We start from the raw sequence: 14,929 nt of genomic DNA on the forward strand, positions 1-14,929 counted from the left end.
TATTTTTCTGATGTTTCTGAGAGGTGGTGGTGATGGAATATGGTACGTTAGTATAATATATTGCAATATGGCGATTTACTGGAATAATTTGTATTTGGGGAATTTGAATTAAAGAAGGAAGATATTCTAGGAATTCAATTCTTAGTTGTGCTTCTCAACGCCGGTACATTAAGCAGTGAGCTTTCAGTAAGAACGAGAAAATTAAAAAAAAAAAAAAAATTAAAAAAATCTATCTTCTGCTGTTTATAGCAAAAGTAGGTTAAACTGAGCACCTAAATGTAACAGTCTATAGTCCTAAAGGTCTAGTATTACAATATACAGATTCTGGAATTAGGAAAGGTTGGTTTTGTTTGGGTATGAGCTTGTAAGTACAGCAAAGAGAAGTCAAAAAGTGTAACTGTGGTGTTCAACACCGACATGCAATCAGCCTGTGTGTCTGCCCATGCGGGAAAGTAAAAGGGTAATTAACACAGTACACGAAAAAAATGAATGGGTTTTATTAGTCCCGGTAACAAGATATTGTAAGTTTAAGCTTCACTGTGATCAAGCCAAGTGTATAAGTTAATCAAGACCTTCACTAAAGTATTTCTGTTAACACTTTCATCTTACCAGTGGGAATTATTTATAAAACGGTTTTCCACTGCCAGCATGACAAGGTGATCATTAACACAGCACAGACCATGTGAAGGAACAAAATTAAAAACATGCGAAAGTGGCATTACACTGGTACTGTAAGCAGCTGCCATAAATAATTCTGCTCCTCAAGGTGATTTCAACAGTCTTGCTCTAAATCTAATAAATCAAAAGACCTTTATAAAAACTCTAATTCTCAAAATTTAAATTTCTAGGCTTCCCAGTGATGTTTAACTTTACCTTCTCATGCATGAGAAATCAATTTGTTCAACCAAGCCAGTTCCGAGTTCCCCTGGTAAGACCTCATTTGGAACTGATTATAGGAAAAAAAGAGACGCTGAGTTTTACACATCTTAGGTTTTGAAGTAAGAGCCCATTGTGTCCCATAACTGCTTCCCACCCCCGCCAAAAACACACCAGGAATTAAAGAGAGCAAATCAGTGGGAAGGCTGTGGCACAGGGAATCAGTAAAACAACAAAACCTACATCCATTCTAGGGTGCTGCTTTGACTATGGCGCACAGGAAGGTACCATCTTGGTCATTAAAAATTCTGAGTGCTGACTTACATGAAAACAAGGTGGTGGTTTAGGTTAGTTTGCAAAGGTATTTATGTTTTCTACCTCACACCCACCCACGCATACACAAATTAAATTCTTTGTGCAAAAATCTGCTTGCAGAAATGTATCATCATCTCCTCATTCTTGGTGAAATACCTCAAGGTGCAAAATAACATTACAAATAAGTATCAGTATCCTACATGCTTCCATAAGTAAGATATTTACCAAAAGTAAATTTGTTATTTCCCATAGCACTATACATACATTTCTTAGCAGACATTTTTGTATTCTTTCTAGGAATAATATAAATGTTTAAATCAACAATTCCTATATTTAGCTCATATACGAACAGTTTACAAACTAGATGTTGACAGTACTGAGACAGACTTTTAAAGTTTTGCACGTTTTGGACTATGAGGTAACGAGGGTATGGAAATAATTCATTGAAAACTTGTAAACTTTAGCAAGTTCTCCAGCCTGTCACGTGATTTGTGCACGCATTCCATCTCAGCCTTTATAAAGAATGCCATGTGTGGATGGATGTGCCTACCCAGGGCTCTCCCAAGTCTTTCCCTTCAGAACTTCCAGCATCCAGTACCCAACTGCTCTGCACATGAAGTTAATATTCGGGATACCAAAAAACATCAGAGATGTTGGTCCATATCCATTCGAGTTTCTGCATATTTAGTAATCCTAGGAGGAGGGGGACGGTTGCAGACTATGGGCAACTAAAACCTTTTTGTGCACAGTCCTAGTTAGAATTGTACTCTATTTGTTCCAGCTTTCACCCGGGCCAGGTAACAAATGATCAAAAAGTTACCACCAACTTCCATATCCCGAATTATAACTAAGTCTAACCCCTGGCTGGATGCTCTGAGAAACTGAGCTCCATATAAAATGAAATTATTTTCTTTTAATTTGTATGCAACTCCCTTTTATTCCTCCAATGTTCTTCTCTCCCTTATTCCCTTTTCCCAATTCTCAATCATGAAACAACTCTTCTTGAAGTAACAGGATTTCTTTTCTATTGTTGCGTGGTTATTTTTCAATACAATCTAGATTAAAAAAATTTTTTTTATAATAACTGTCCCTTACATCAAACTGCTCAGATATATCAAACTTGGTATAACAAGAGCTGAATACAGTAGCAAAATGTCACACAGACTACAGGCCAGGTCCTGCAACCTTCATATATGACAGAACCTCTATTATGTCTCTAAATCTGTTAAAATAATATTTCACAAGTCTGAATACAATTAAAAAGCTGAACATTCTTCTTAATTCTTAGCCTGCCCACAATTAGCAATGCAGAATGCAAGCTACAAAAAATAAACAAGAAACCAAACAAACAAGAATCTACTACAACTCTTCACGATCTAGCTGTAAAAATTAGTCAACATAGGGTGGATAATACAGTTTTTCCCCTCCAGCCTTCCCTGACATTCTTTCACACTCCTGTGGAACAAAGAACTTTTGCTCCAAAGCATTGGCTCTTCTGCACTTCAGCTTGTTTAGAGAAAGCACGAAATAGCTCTATTCAGAAGAATATGATCAGTCCTTCAGTTTTTGTTTACTCTTGCTGACTGCATAATTTACTGTCCTGGTTTGCAAAACTACTTTTTCAATTAATATAATTAAGAGTCCTGCTTACTTTTTCTATAATTAATCGGGAGTAAAAAGCAATGCCATAAAAGAAACAGATTTTTTTTTTTAACACTAACAAACCATCATTATCTCTCAGAAATAAAGTAAAATGCTTTAAAAGCAAAAGATGATCAATAGTGGTGCAATATTTTGCTTATAGCAAAAGGGCACACACTTTTTAAGCTAACAGGAACAACACTTTAACAGCATATATCAGAAAATCTGGTTTCATAAGCTTAGGAAGTTTCATAAAAAAAGTTGCAGGAGGGTGTGAATTCACTTTGGCTTCAACTCAGTGCTTCTTCATTATTATTTTACTCACACACAAAGACTTCAAGTTTAGGAGGTAAGCTGTGGACAGCCTTTCCCTACAATGGCATCAGAAAGAAAAAAAAAAAAAAAAAAGGCAGTCAACATACTCAATGATAGGTCCCTGAACCCAAAGGTAATTACCAAAGAGTTTTCTGAACAGAAATACTTAAGCCATATTTTCAGCCAACTGAAGATGTCCTCTGTACCTAATGACAACAGTTAAACACTATTCAAGAGTCACCATTAAACAATGAAGCAATCATACTACAAATGCAATTTTGAAGACCTAATTACTTCCCAATCAGATCTTCCAAAACTTTTCATAACAATAGGAGGTATTTTTAGGATATAAAACTAGAATGTCACGTATAACAGAAACATTAATACAAAGACACAAAATATACCTATTAGCATAAAAATATGATACAACTAGACTGGATGTCAAATCTGCTCCTGAAACAGCCCTAAATTTATTCTAGCAGAGAGACCAGATGAATTCGTTTACACTCCTAGACCTCAATTCTTTCATCCTTGCGACTGACCCGTAATTGTTACCTTCTTAGAACTATTACCACAGATGTAAAAAAACCCCAAATTACAGCTTCTAGCCACAGTAAGTATTTCATAATCTCTACCACGTGTCATTTTGCTTTCTGGAACAAACTTCTTAAATATAAGGTCATCACAGTCATCAGGTAGTCACCAAATAGCACAGGTATTTACCACTTATTTAGTTTGCCAGGATTTAAATGGTCATCATTACACAGTTGTCTCTCTGCATAAATCCTACTCTCTGTGTGTGCATAAGGCAGTATTGACCATTAAAAGCATAGAAGGGAAAAAAAGATGCAGCCAGAGGCAGGGTCCCTTATGCAGAAGGCTCAACATTCAACATTTTTAGAACTCTGTTGTTTTTCTGTGTGAACCCTACTCTACTTACAATCCTATAATTACAGATAGCTTAAGTATGTTATCAGGGATGTTACCTTCCACGGTTTACACTACTTTTCAGTAACATCTAGTGCTCTTCACCGTGCAGAGTGTTCTAGTAATTCTCAGCAGAGCACCCGCTGCCTCCCTCGCTTGGGCTCGCTTCAGAGGATTCCCAGAATACACACACAGCTGTTTGACCTTCCCCCTGTCCTCAACATGCCTTATCTAATGTAACTGAAGAGATGTCATCACCTTACAGTGTCTCTGAATACAAAGTCCTACACTATGTTTGAATATAATACCACAAACCGCTGCCGCTACTTTACACCTCTCCACTGAGGCCTCAAGTATTGCTTATAGCACAGACTATCACACAGATCGCATGCATAAGTTTTTGAAAGTAAACAACTTCTAGAAAATCATCTCATTCTGCAAGAGGAGCAGCTCTGCTCTGCTGTGATTTTTTGCTGCTTTTGACTGTATCACGACTTTTCCGTAGTCTGTTTTGCTTCTGCCTGGATGGATCTTGTCTATGTCTATTCTGCTTTCCACTGCTTAAAGGCCATTTGGATAAATGCCACCTCCCATTTAAACCCTAACATTCAGCTCAAAAGAATCCTCTTTCATAGCAGGCTTAGAAATCCAGTTCTGTTTAGCGAGCTGTACATCTAGTTACCAGAACGCAGTTATCAAGAGTACTTACAAAGCAGAAGAAATCCTTGAGCTGATTCCAGAAAAAAATTTCATTAACCTTCCTTCCACTTGTCCCCGATACAAGGAACATAAACATATTTTGGTTAATATGATTAGCAGCTTTCCATTAGTAACCCAGACCACGCTATGAGAACTCCTGGACGGCTCCCAAGCACCCGTGGCATATCACAAGATCTGACTGGGAGATTTTTCTGACCAACAGATTCCAAAATTATAAGCAACTCTCAAGACAGACTGAAAATCACGGATGGCAATAAGCATGTTTTAAATGCTCTTTCCAATTCACTGTTTTTTCCTACCCAGGGCATTAGGAAGGATCTAAAATTGACGCATTTGTAGGAAGCTCTTAACTTTCCACACCATAGCAGCTGTATCATAGCAAGTCACGTATCTAGAATGAAAAATGTTCAATCTTCTGTATGCAGCTGTAGCCACCCATCCACAGCACTGCCAGCCAACCTCCATTCTCAGGCTGGCTAGTGGAAGAGCTCCAGGCAGTTCCAGCACAACTCTTTCTACAGTCAGGTTCTGACTTCGTGCTTTTTGCAACCCTCCCATCAAACCTTTAAATACAGAAGAAATTAAAATCTCAGAATAGAGAAGAAAATGCACAAGTCTGACTTCAATCAAGCAAAGGAAATCTATCACCTACAATCCCGCCACAGACTCCAGTTAATGCATCCTTAAACCAGTTTGCATGCATGCAGTTCCCTAGTTTATGTTTGGGCAATTACCACTTATTCCTCAAAGCCAGGCAGCTGGCAGAACTGGTTTTAAGACCCACAACTAAAGGAGCTGTCTGGGGCCTCAGAGGCCTATTAGCCTAACCTGAACATCAGGGAAAGTCACCTAGTGCATGAGAAAAGCTGAACCCTACACATTAATCTTCATCCAGGATCAGAGTAACCTGACATTTCTTTTATTCACCACAGTCCTCCTATTTGCCTCACTCAAAGGTTACGCCAGCACAGAAGCAGAGCAAAAAGTAGTGAATCTGTCCCCTAGTTTGGCAAGAGGATGAACACATTAGTTACATGAGAAGGAGAGTTCTGAACAGATTGTTAACATCTCTCCTTTATATTTCATCAAGAGAGAGAGACACAGTGACTTAAAACTTGCACACTGCACAGGTTCTAAACCCCCGTTATTTTCCACCTCCAATCCCACAGCATGGACTTAGCGCTTTGTAAATAAACAGGGGGTTAACTTGACATGCTGATGAACTAAAGCTTTAGGAAATCTATTTAATGCATTTACCCAACAATAAACAGGTGGTAGAAAAGCTCCTTTTGCTACGGCCAAAGTTTGTACTTATTTTAAGGAATAGTTTAAAACCACAGTTTCAAATGCCAACAAGCAGATGAGGCAACAAATAAAATAAAATACCTTTCTTTACTGTTTCCCATGCAGTATGTGGGATGCTTTTATCATGCAGCTAAACACAACCAATGTCCACGGTATTTTTAGCATTTTAGGTTTGGCCAGCATTTACTCGTAGCTATTTCACTAGCAACTGGAGCAGATGAAATCTGAACCACTTGTCCTGAAATGCTTCATGGGCCAGTTGTAAAGGACATTTGGGGTACAAGTTTTGGGATCGTGCCAGTCACCCATGATTTGCTGATATCCCCGTAGTGTCGATGATGACTGCCAGACCATTGTGCTGCATTAACATCACACAGACTGCCTTATCTCTTATCTCTTGCTCAAGTGATTTACTACATCTTCTTAGGGCATATATGTATGAAACCTTCTGCGCAGCCTTAGGTTCACCAAGGAAGATTTTTAGAGGATAGGAACAAGAAAAAAAAATCTGAGTAGGATTTCTTCTCAACTCTTTCAAATGTTAGTATAGCTAGTCTGATCTTCCCTTGACTTTTCCTACCTCTGCTAAAGCTTATTTACACCATCACTCCCAAATAAACCCCCATGCAGATAAACCTTCTGCACACTTTCATGATAGTCACACCCACTCTAGATTCAGAAGTTTATTTTGAATTTACCTTGACTTTTACACTCATGATGTGTGGAAAAAAAAAAGAGATGTCTAAGCAAAACCTTCATTTGCTTTGCTTTCCTTCATGCAAAGATGACAGCATGGTTCACAAAGAGAAAGGTTGTACCCAGTCAAATGATTAGGTCTAAAGTCTTTCTAAGGTCCAGAAAGGAATTCTGGAGTCACCTTGAAAATGTTTTAGTTCTTCAATCTAATTAAATATTTTTTCTCCCCCTCCCCCGCTCCCGCCACCCCAAGCAGCACATTTTAACTTATCCCTTTGCACACATTTATACCTTCTAGTCAATAAACAAAATGAAAGTTGCTGAAAGGCTCCTCCATGCATTTAGTCTGATACAGTAAGATAAACCTGAAATACATTGAAGATAAAAAGTAGAATCTATCAGGAATGAAACAACCATCAAGAAAAGAAAAGAAAAGAGAGCTTTGCATTACCTTTTGTTCATAAACTCCTAGCACAGGAGTATCATCTATTGCTTATTTCTTAAGCATGTGAAATGGGAACAGAAGGATCAGGATTAATACACCTGAAATTTTGGCCAGTGGATTAATACTGACTACATAATTTATAGCCACAATCCCATCCTCAGAATTACTCAAAAACTGAGGGAAATAACAACATTAGACTGATTTTCAAAGATGCTTACACTGCACCCAGTGATGGCGGTGCTCAGAGTGGACCATTTACCCACCCTTGGCTGAACAATGTTCTGCTGCAGCCACACAGCTCATAGTCCATGAGAGAACTTGTTCATCTCTATACAAAACTGCTATTTCACAATACACATAGCAGAAGGTTCCTGAAGGCCTAAATTATATTCAAGAAGAATATTTAGGCTGCTAAATCATTCAGGCACTTTCAAAGGATTTACTCAAGTTCACGAATCTAATTGCTCATCTAAATTTAATTCAGCTCAATTTTAAAAATCAGCTAAATTGGTGCTAATGCTGACGACACTAAAAATCCTCTTAAACTTATTTTAAGGTTAATTTGGTAATTTACCAACATAAAGGTTAAGCTGACTAAAGGTATTTTTTATAGAGAATTTTACAGAATTGCACTGGCTAAGCTATAATAGTAAAAACATAGTTTATTCAAACTTCTCTAATACTCACAAGCTCATAAATTTACTTCAGGCAATACTTCTCTAGATAAAAAAATAGTCATAGAGGAAAATGACATGAATAAGTACAGTTTTCGTTGTAGCAACTGCTTGAATTTTTCAGGATATTCAGTAAAGCGATCATCAGCAGAGAAAAAACCCTCCTACTTCCCTGACTTAAATGCGAGGAGTAACCCCCTTGTATAAGAAATGCTGCTATGAATAGGTCTAGACTTTACACAGCCATGGGTCACTAATTTAATTAGATTTCAAAGCAGCTATTCTACCTTTACACTGAATACAATACTTCCTGTACCCTCCCTCATACTAAAAGGAATAAAACAATCCCCGAGAGGTTTACACCTCAACGCATGAGGAAACAACAACAAAGTGTACATACAATACCTTGACTTACAGATGGGGTTTATATTGTTCAAGTTATTAGGAAAACCTTAACTACTTGCTAAGTTGGTATTTTTAGCAAGGAAAACAAAAGCTTTTCTCCTTTCTGGTAAGACAGGATTCTGTTTGACCTGCTCTGCTCAGAAAATGACTCTCGTCAGCCAACCTCAATAACTTCCCCTCCTAATTGTGTACATAATACAAAATTAAAACAAGCTTCTCTGTATGAATAAAATAAATTTTAAAAAATGAAATTTACTGGTAACAATAAAAGTCCTTGCCTTCCATAAAAATAAACAGTAGGTTTTGTAGGGTTTTTCTTGGGGGTTGAAGAGTCAGGTAGAGCAAGGAGCCCTGCTGCGTATCAGTGTTTGGTCTTTTGAGCTTTTCTCCTTTCAAACAAAAATGAGGGCTGCAGTTTTCACAGGGTTCTTGTATCACATTTGTTACCATGCATTTCAGACTGTGTAATCTTACTGCTTTCATAATTTGAGTGATCCAAAGCTGCATGGATTAGTTACCTGAGGAGACTGGGGGTTTTGCCCTCACTAAAAGCCATGAGGGAATAACAGGAAACAAAGTTCATATTCTCTTCCAGGAGCTCACGGTAACATTTCAAAGAATTACACAAGACAGGCACCGTTACTGGAAGTGAAACCACACTATAATAGACAGGATCATTTGCCTCCACTTTCACCATCTATAAATGACATGAAAATACCTATTATTTGACACTATCATTCTGCTACACGTACTGTTATTCAGCAACATGCATGTAAAGGAAAAATGTGCTATAACAACTCTATGAACAGTCTTTGCAAATAACTTTGTTGTTGTTAACATCAGTCCAACTTCACATCTTGCTCTGCTGAAGCAGGACACTAATTCAGCCTTGATCCAGCTGTTAGACACAAGTGCACAACATTTCATACTCTATTCTTTCACAGGAAAACAAGATGCCAGCGTACAGGAAGGGCAGGGGCAGGAAACCACGGATTCCTCTGGATCTCACATATAAATGAAGCTCATAGAGTGTTGATTCCCTAAACTGACAATACAGTTCTTCTGCAGGCAGCTACAGCCTATTGCTACCTTACACGCCTTGTATATAGTGCGAGAGAGAATTTTGTGAAGAGTGGATATGAAGACGCTAGTGCCGAAATTTCTGGCGAGTCCAGCGCTTGTATTTTCTGAGCAGCATTCCTACCCTCTGTATGGCAAATTAACAGCAGTAAAAGATGAAACTCATCATAACCCATTTCTACAGTGCAGTATTTCTGGAAATATAATGGCTATTAGGACACAAAAAATTTTGATGCACAAATGAAGCTGAAATTTTAATAGCTTCTTTGCTCTCCCATGTGAGCTAGTGGCAATGGTAATGAAATAAAACTGAAACAATTACAGAAGGTATGAAAATGTGTTTCTAGATATCCATTCCTCTTTCTGATTTCAAGTCATCTTTCTGATCTTATGATAAAACTGCTGGGCTACAATACTTATTTGTCATCGTACAATGGAAATGAAAAGTCAGTCAGTTTAAGACATCCAGCAATTTGTTATCAAATAATATGTTTAAAGAGAGCTGTTTCATGGCTTCTAATAAATTTCAGTGTATGAGCCTAGATTATTTAAAATCAGTGCTGTGATGAAAAATCAGACTTTCATGGTATGAAAACTGAGAAAAATAAGTAGATACTTGAATGTAATTTAAAAATTCCCAGGACAGAGAGCACTGGTGATCTCTGGAATGTCTAAACCACAGAGCCAAACATATTTCATACTCTCATATGCACATGAAAAGAAAGGGAGTAAATGGAAGTAAACAATATACAAAGGTAAGCTTCTTTTATTCTGGTTATAAATAAAAACCACAACTCCTTGCCCTGCTCCCCCGAAAGCTAGAAAGCAAATCCCATTCTGTTCTAGACACAGAGGAAAGACAGTCATTTCATTACAAGAAGTGTAAGTGAAAAATCAGGAAGGCACAACTAAGTATAATTAGGGGGTTAACAGAAGTTTGGGGAGTGGGGCCCCTATCCTACTTAGGAACATAGCAAATAAAAAACAGTTATGATGTTATTTCCTCAATTACGGCCACTTCTCCTTTGCAAAGTGGTAAATTGTAAGAGCAAGCGCTGATGTGACCTTAGTATTAATTAGTAGGACAGAGCTCTCATCCACTTACAGGGAAATATCCCTTGGCACTGGAATACAACAAGGAAGAAGGGAGAAGATACAAGAAGCCAGAGAGACAATGCAGCATTGTATTATTTCCAAAGGAAGTACCATCCTGAGACACTTGAGGATGCCCCCTAAAGAACAGTGTTGGGGACCTGAGGCACACAGAGCTCTCGACACTCAAGAGGGCTGTAGCTGGAACTAGATAAATTGCCAGAGCTGTGATGACAGTGCTGGAATCAGAGCTGTGGGATTTAACAGAAAGATCAAAGCAGTCCATGGCATATCCCTCCTTCCATCATCTTCTACTCCACAGCACTGTGCCAGAACAGCACCAGCTCAAAAAAACACTTGCCACATGAGCAGATTCCTGGCTAGTGCTATCTACCATAGTGGCAAACATATAATTTTGCTGCCTTTTCTTATTTTTTTTTTAAACCATAGAGTTGCTTTATCTCCAGCCTAGCGTAAGCTCAAGTGGAGATGGCTGACTAATTTGAACTGGCTGCAGACAAGTTGGTACAGGCATTACTGAGTAGCATAGACCGCTGGGGACCACCAGAGAGAGATGAGCTTGGTAGCAAATTCTAATTTACTCTCAACACATGGAAGAATGCGTCAGCAAAGACTCTCAGAGTGAAGCACATTAATTAGTTAAGCCTACTCAAGTTTTGTGGCTATTTTAAAATTAATAGGGTTGAGTAAACTAGGGCAAGCAGACAAAAAGGCCTACATCCTCAAAAGCATATTGTGGGTACGCTGAGAATTGTCTTTGTTGATCTGGATCTAAATGGATTCCAAGGTCTAATAATGAATCAATGAGTTGAATACTGTTTCCTAGATTCCTATCTCTCTGTGATCAGGCTCTTATAATGACCTGGGATTCAAAGAGCGTCTTCCACTGCATTATATTAGACCAAAGCTGGTATTAAAGAACTTTCAAAATGTGAAATTATGTGGTAGTTGACTCATTGCAGCAAGAACCATAAAGCTGAATACTGCTGTTGTGTTTTTTTACATAGCCATGTGACCATATGTAAATTATGCCAAGAACAGTAAAAACTTAAAAATAAGAGAGCATAGTGGGTGTTAAACTTTCTGTTATCTTCCATGGTATGGAGTACTTTACGGTTAGCAAGACGTTTGTGATGAAAAAAGAAATACCTTTGCCTCCCAAGTATCCAATATTTAAAAGCAAAGTTAACATACCTGTTCCTTCACTGCTCTTTTTTTCAGACTGTGCCACTTGTATAACTTCAGCAGCAGCATCCCTTACTACCAAATCTTCGTTCTGCAGCAGTAGAATCACACACTTCCACAGAGCAAGGGTATCAGACAGTCCTACATTCATTTATGGAGAGAAAAAGGAGAATTCTATTTCTTAAATGCATTCAAAGAAGTTAGAGAGTTCTGTTTCCACAGCTAAACAAAACAAATGCTGAAACACTGCAGAGAAGCACATTGACAAGCCACTGGCAAAACAACTGCCAATATGATCAAAGTATTTTCAGCATGTGTGAACTTTATGTAGATGGCAGACTCAGCTTAGTTTAAACAGTGGGCAACAGATAAGAGAATGGACCTCTTTGACTGGGTTCAGCTGTAACTCATGAGTGCTCTGAATTTTCTACAGTTTCTAGGAGTGCAGAATTCCTGTTTGGCAATGTCAAAAATTTTGCCACTGGAGATTGACCAATGCACTCTGTCCGTGGATCTGCTGTTGCAACCTGCCTGGAGCAGGAGCTTCCAAACCAAGGTTTCTTCAGATAATGTCAGCTGTCCTGGATACAAATGCCATTCTCTGCAGGAAAAAGCAGAAGATCCCAGCTCCCAGGGATCTACCAGTTACCTACTTCTCCTACACCCGCCTCACCCCACCACTCACCAAAAAGCCCTGCCATCCTCACCCTATCTGTTGGAACAAGTCAAGTTAAATCCATAGGGTAATTACATGCACACAATTAAAACTAATCAGAGGTAACTGCCCAGAGAGAGGTGCTCACTAGGTAGACTCCAAGCAGGCAGATAGCACATACCACCCCAATGGCAATTCTCATCTCACAAGCAATAATCCACTTGCAAACCCTTGTGCCATTCACTGCTGTCACACTGTGGATGACCAGTTGAAGTCACAAGGCTCCTAGCTTTGCTGGGGTACTTTTCATCTGACTTTTCAGGTCTTCTTGAACATCCTCATTAAGGGAATCTACTAGAAGGTCTCTTGTAGATGCAGCCAGCTGTTAGATATTAGTTTCTGGTGATCACAGACAACAGGGGAGCTGGTGCTTCATTGTTGTGCTGGTTTTCTTCAACCATGTTATCAGTAGGTCTATCAGACATTTGTATTACAAAGCTAGCCAGACAATTGTATTTCACTGCTTGGCCACAATAAATTGCTCAAGGCTTTATTACACAGGCAGAGAAAGCATTCCTGTATTTCATACAACTTCCCTATGTGGGAATGGCATGGAGTATAATTATTTCAGAAAGAGTTGCTTTTCTTCCTAACATAACACACTCAATAATGTTCTACTGGCACAGCTAGGGCAGAATAATTATTCCCTTATAGATTCAATGGCCAGCTTTCCCATCTAGACAAGTTTCTACAGTATCTCCTGCAGTGGTGGAAGGCTGCAAATGGATTTTCTAGAAAGACTTTCTCTGAACCCTCAAGCAGCATGATGGAGAGATGATGGGGTCACCCAGAACATGGCGAATGGCATTCACTCTTCCTCTTATGAGCATAATAATGGAAACTTATGGGAACAACTACAACTCCATTCCACACAACCAAAGTCTCCTTAACTTCTACTTTTTACTGTATGTGGTCAAGCAAGGTGATGCAGAATAAGGTGTGAAAGTCCAAACTGTTTATATGTGCATAACCCCTTTAAGTGAATGATTCTGAGTTTATGTCACTACAACTAAACACCAGATCATGCCCTTGATTTGCTAAAATTCTCACTACAGTACTGCTGCCTGTCTTGTTCAGGACACAAAATAATTTCTTTATCATCTGCTACTACTTATTCTTGTATATCTCCTGGCTCCTTAATCACAAAATCCCCTTATTCTCTATCCACAGAAGGGAGGGGGAAAAAAAAAAGCCAAAAGAAAAAAAACATGTATTCTGCAGAATAGACCAGAGAGTTTCATTTAGCTTTGCCTCTCAGTCAGTAATGTATTACTTAATAACATTCTGTAGGTTTTGTTTCTTTTTTTCTTTTCTAAAGAGACAGTCTAACATTAACTGTAAAAAAAAAATCCATTATACCTGGGAGGTATAATGTGATCCAATTATTAATCATTCTTATAGTAGAATGTGTCCCCAGTTTCTAGACTGAAGCCTTTAATTTCAACATTCAGCCAGCACAGCTTTGTTACACTCACAGTGTTAAACTAAAAGTATGCCCACATCACCAATACAGTATTTCAGAAAGACTGAAGTCAGAGAGCAATTGCAAGCTAGTAAATCTGTACAGCAATGTACAGTGGCCTGGAGACGTAACAACAGCTCATGTCCCCCTTCTCCAGAGTTACTGCAAGAGGCTGTGCACATGTGCTTTTTCTAACAGAATTTAAATAAGTCTATATGTTTAGTAATTAAATCCTATTAAAATGTAAAAAAACCCGTTTGATGTAATTATGTGTTTTGACTGGGTGCATATAACATGTATTGTATACATATATAAGTCATGTACTAATGGATTTCATCTACAAAGATCCAGAAAATTAATGTTCAAACTACTTACCAAGACTGAGCTTCTCACTGATCAGAAGGAATGATGTTACACTTTTAAGTACTTCAGCAGCTGCTAACAGCATCTCTGTCTCTTGCTCATCTCCACAAAAATACAGGATCAGCTGAACCCATTTTTTCAGGACTTCTTCTGAAATCTAAAAGCACAGAGCATGTGAGAAGTATGCTGTACAACCTCTTACCATCACACTGAACTACGGACTGCAGAAGGGATACTGCTCATTAGTAAATGTGGATTTTTTTCCAAGCTGCACTCAGAGCAGTATTCAGAGGCAATTCTCTCTCGCTCTGTCCCTTCACACCAGACTCACCCATGACCACACAAGTCAAAGCATGTCTTTGTGTATTCAGTTCTTCTAAACATGCAAGTCAAAGTCCAGTATGCTGGACTATAACAAAGGGAAGCAATTCTCAGAAGCATTCTACAGGTACACATACATAGCTGAAAAAACAATTGAAAGCTTTTGAAACATGCCATCAATCTTAGCCTTTGATAATTATGCAATGCTTGGTAAAGGGATGAATGGAGCTCCATTTTTCTCCTCTGCTGATATTGGGAATGGATTTTTTTTTTTTTAAATAAGACTCTCAAGGCACCTTTCATTTTGAAAGCATGTGCACTCAGAATACTGAAGAAATCTCCATGTTGGCTGATACACAGCAAAGCCCACT

General features: G+C 38.5%; 1 protein-coding gene across 2 annotated transcripts in view; it reads right to left on the minus strand.

Moving 5' to 3' along the window:
* The window catches only part of LOC114059258 (thyroid adenoma-associated protein homolog), an 88,864-nt gene that overhangs the window by 16,234 nt on the left and 57,701 nt on the right, over window positions 1–14,929 (minus strand). For both annotated transcript variants that reach the window (XR_003571627.1, XM_027887476.1), the window contains exons 7-8: window positions 14,250–14,394; window positions 11,707–11,838 (exon numbers count right to left, since the gene is read on the minus strand). Coding sequence is in view for 1 of the 2 variants with exons in the window: in XM_027887476.1 (XP_027743277.1) it covers window positions 11,707–11,838; window positions 14,250–14,394 (277 nt within the window). In the remaining variant the exon portion in view is untranslated. The remainder of the gene's footprint in view (window positions 1–11,706; window positions 11,839–14,249; window positions 14,395–14,929) is intronic.

The sequence above is a fragment of the Empidonax traillii genome, unplaced genomic scaffold, assembly GCF_003031625.1.
Source record: "Empidonax traillii isolate 1590-97213 ecotype Southwest subspecies unplaced genomic scaffold, ASM303162v1 scaffold212:size762246, whole genome shotgun sequence".
In the NCBI taxonomy this organism is placed as follows: domain Eukaryota; kingdom Metazoa; phylum Chordata; class Aves; order Passeriformes; family Tyrannidae; genus Empidonax; species Empidonax traillii.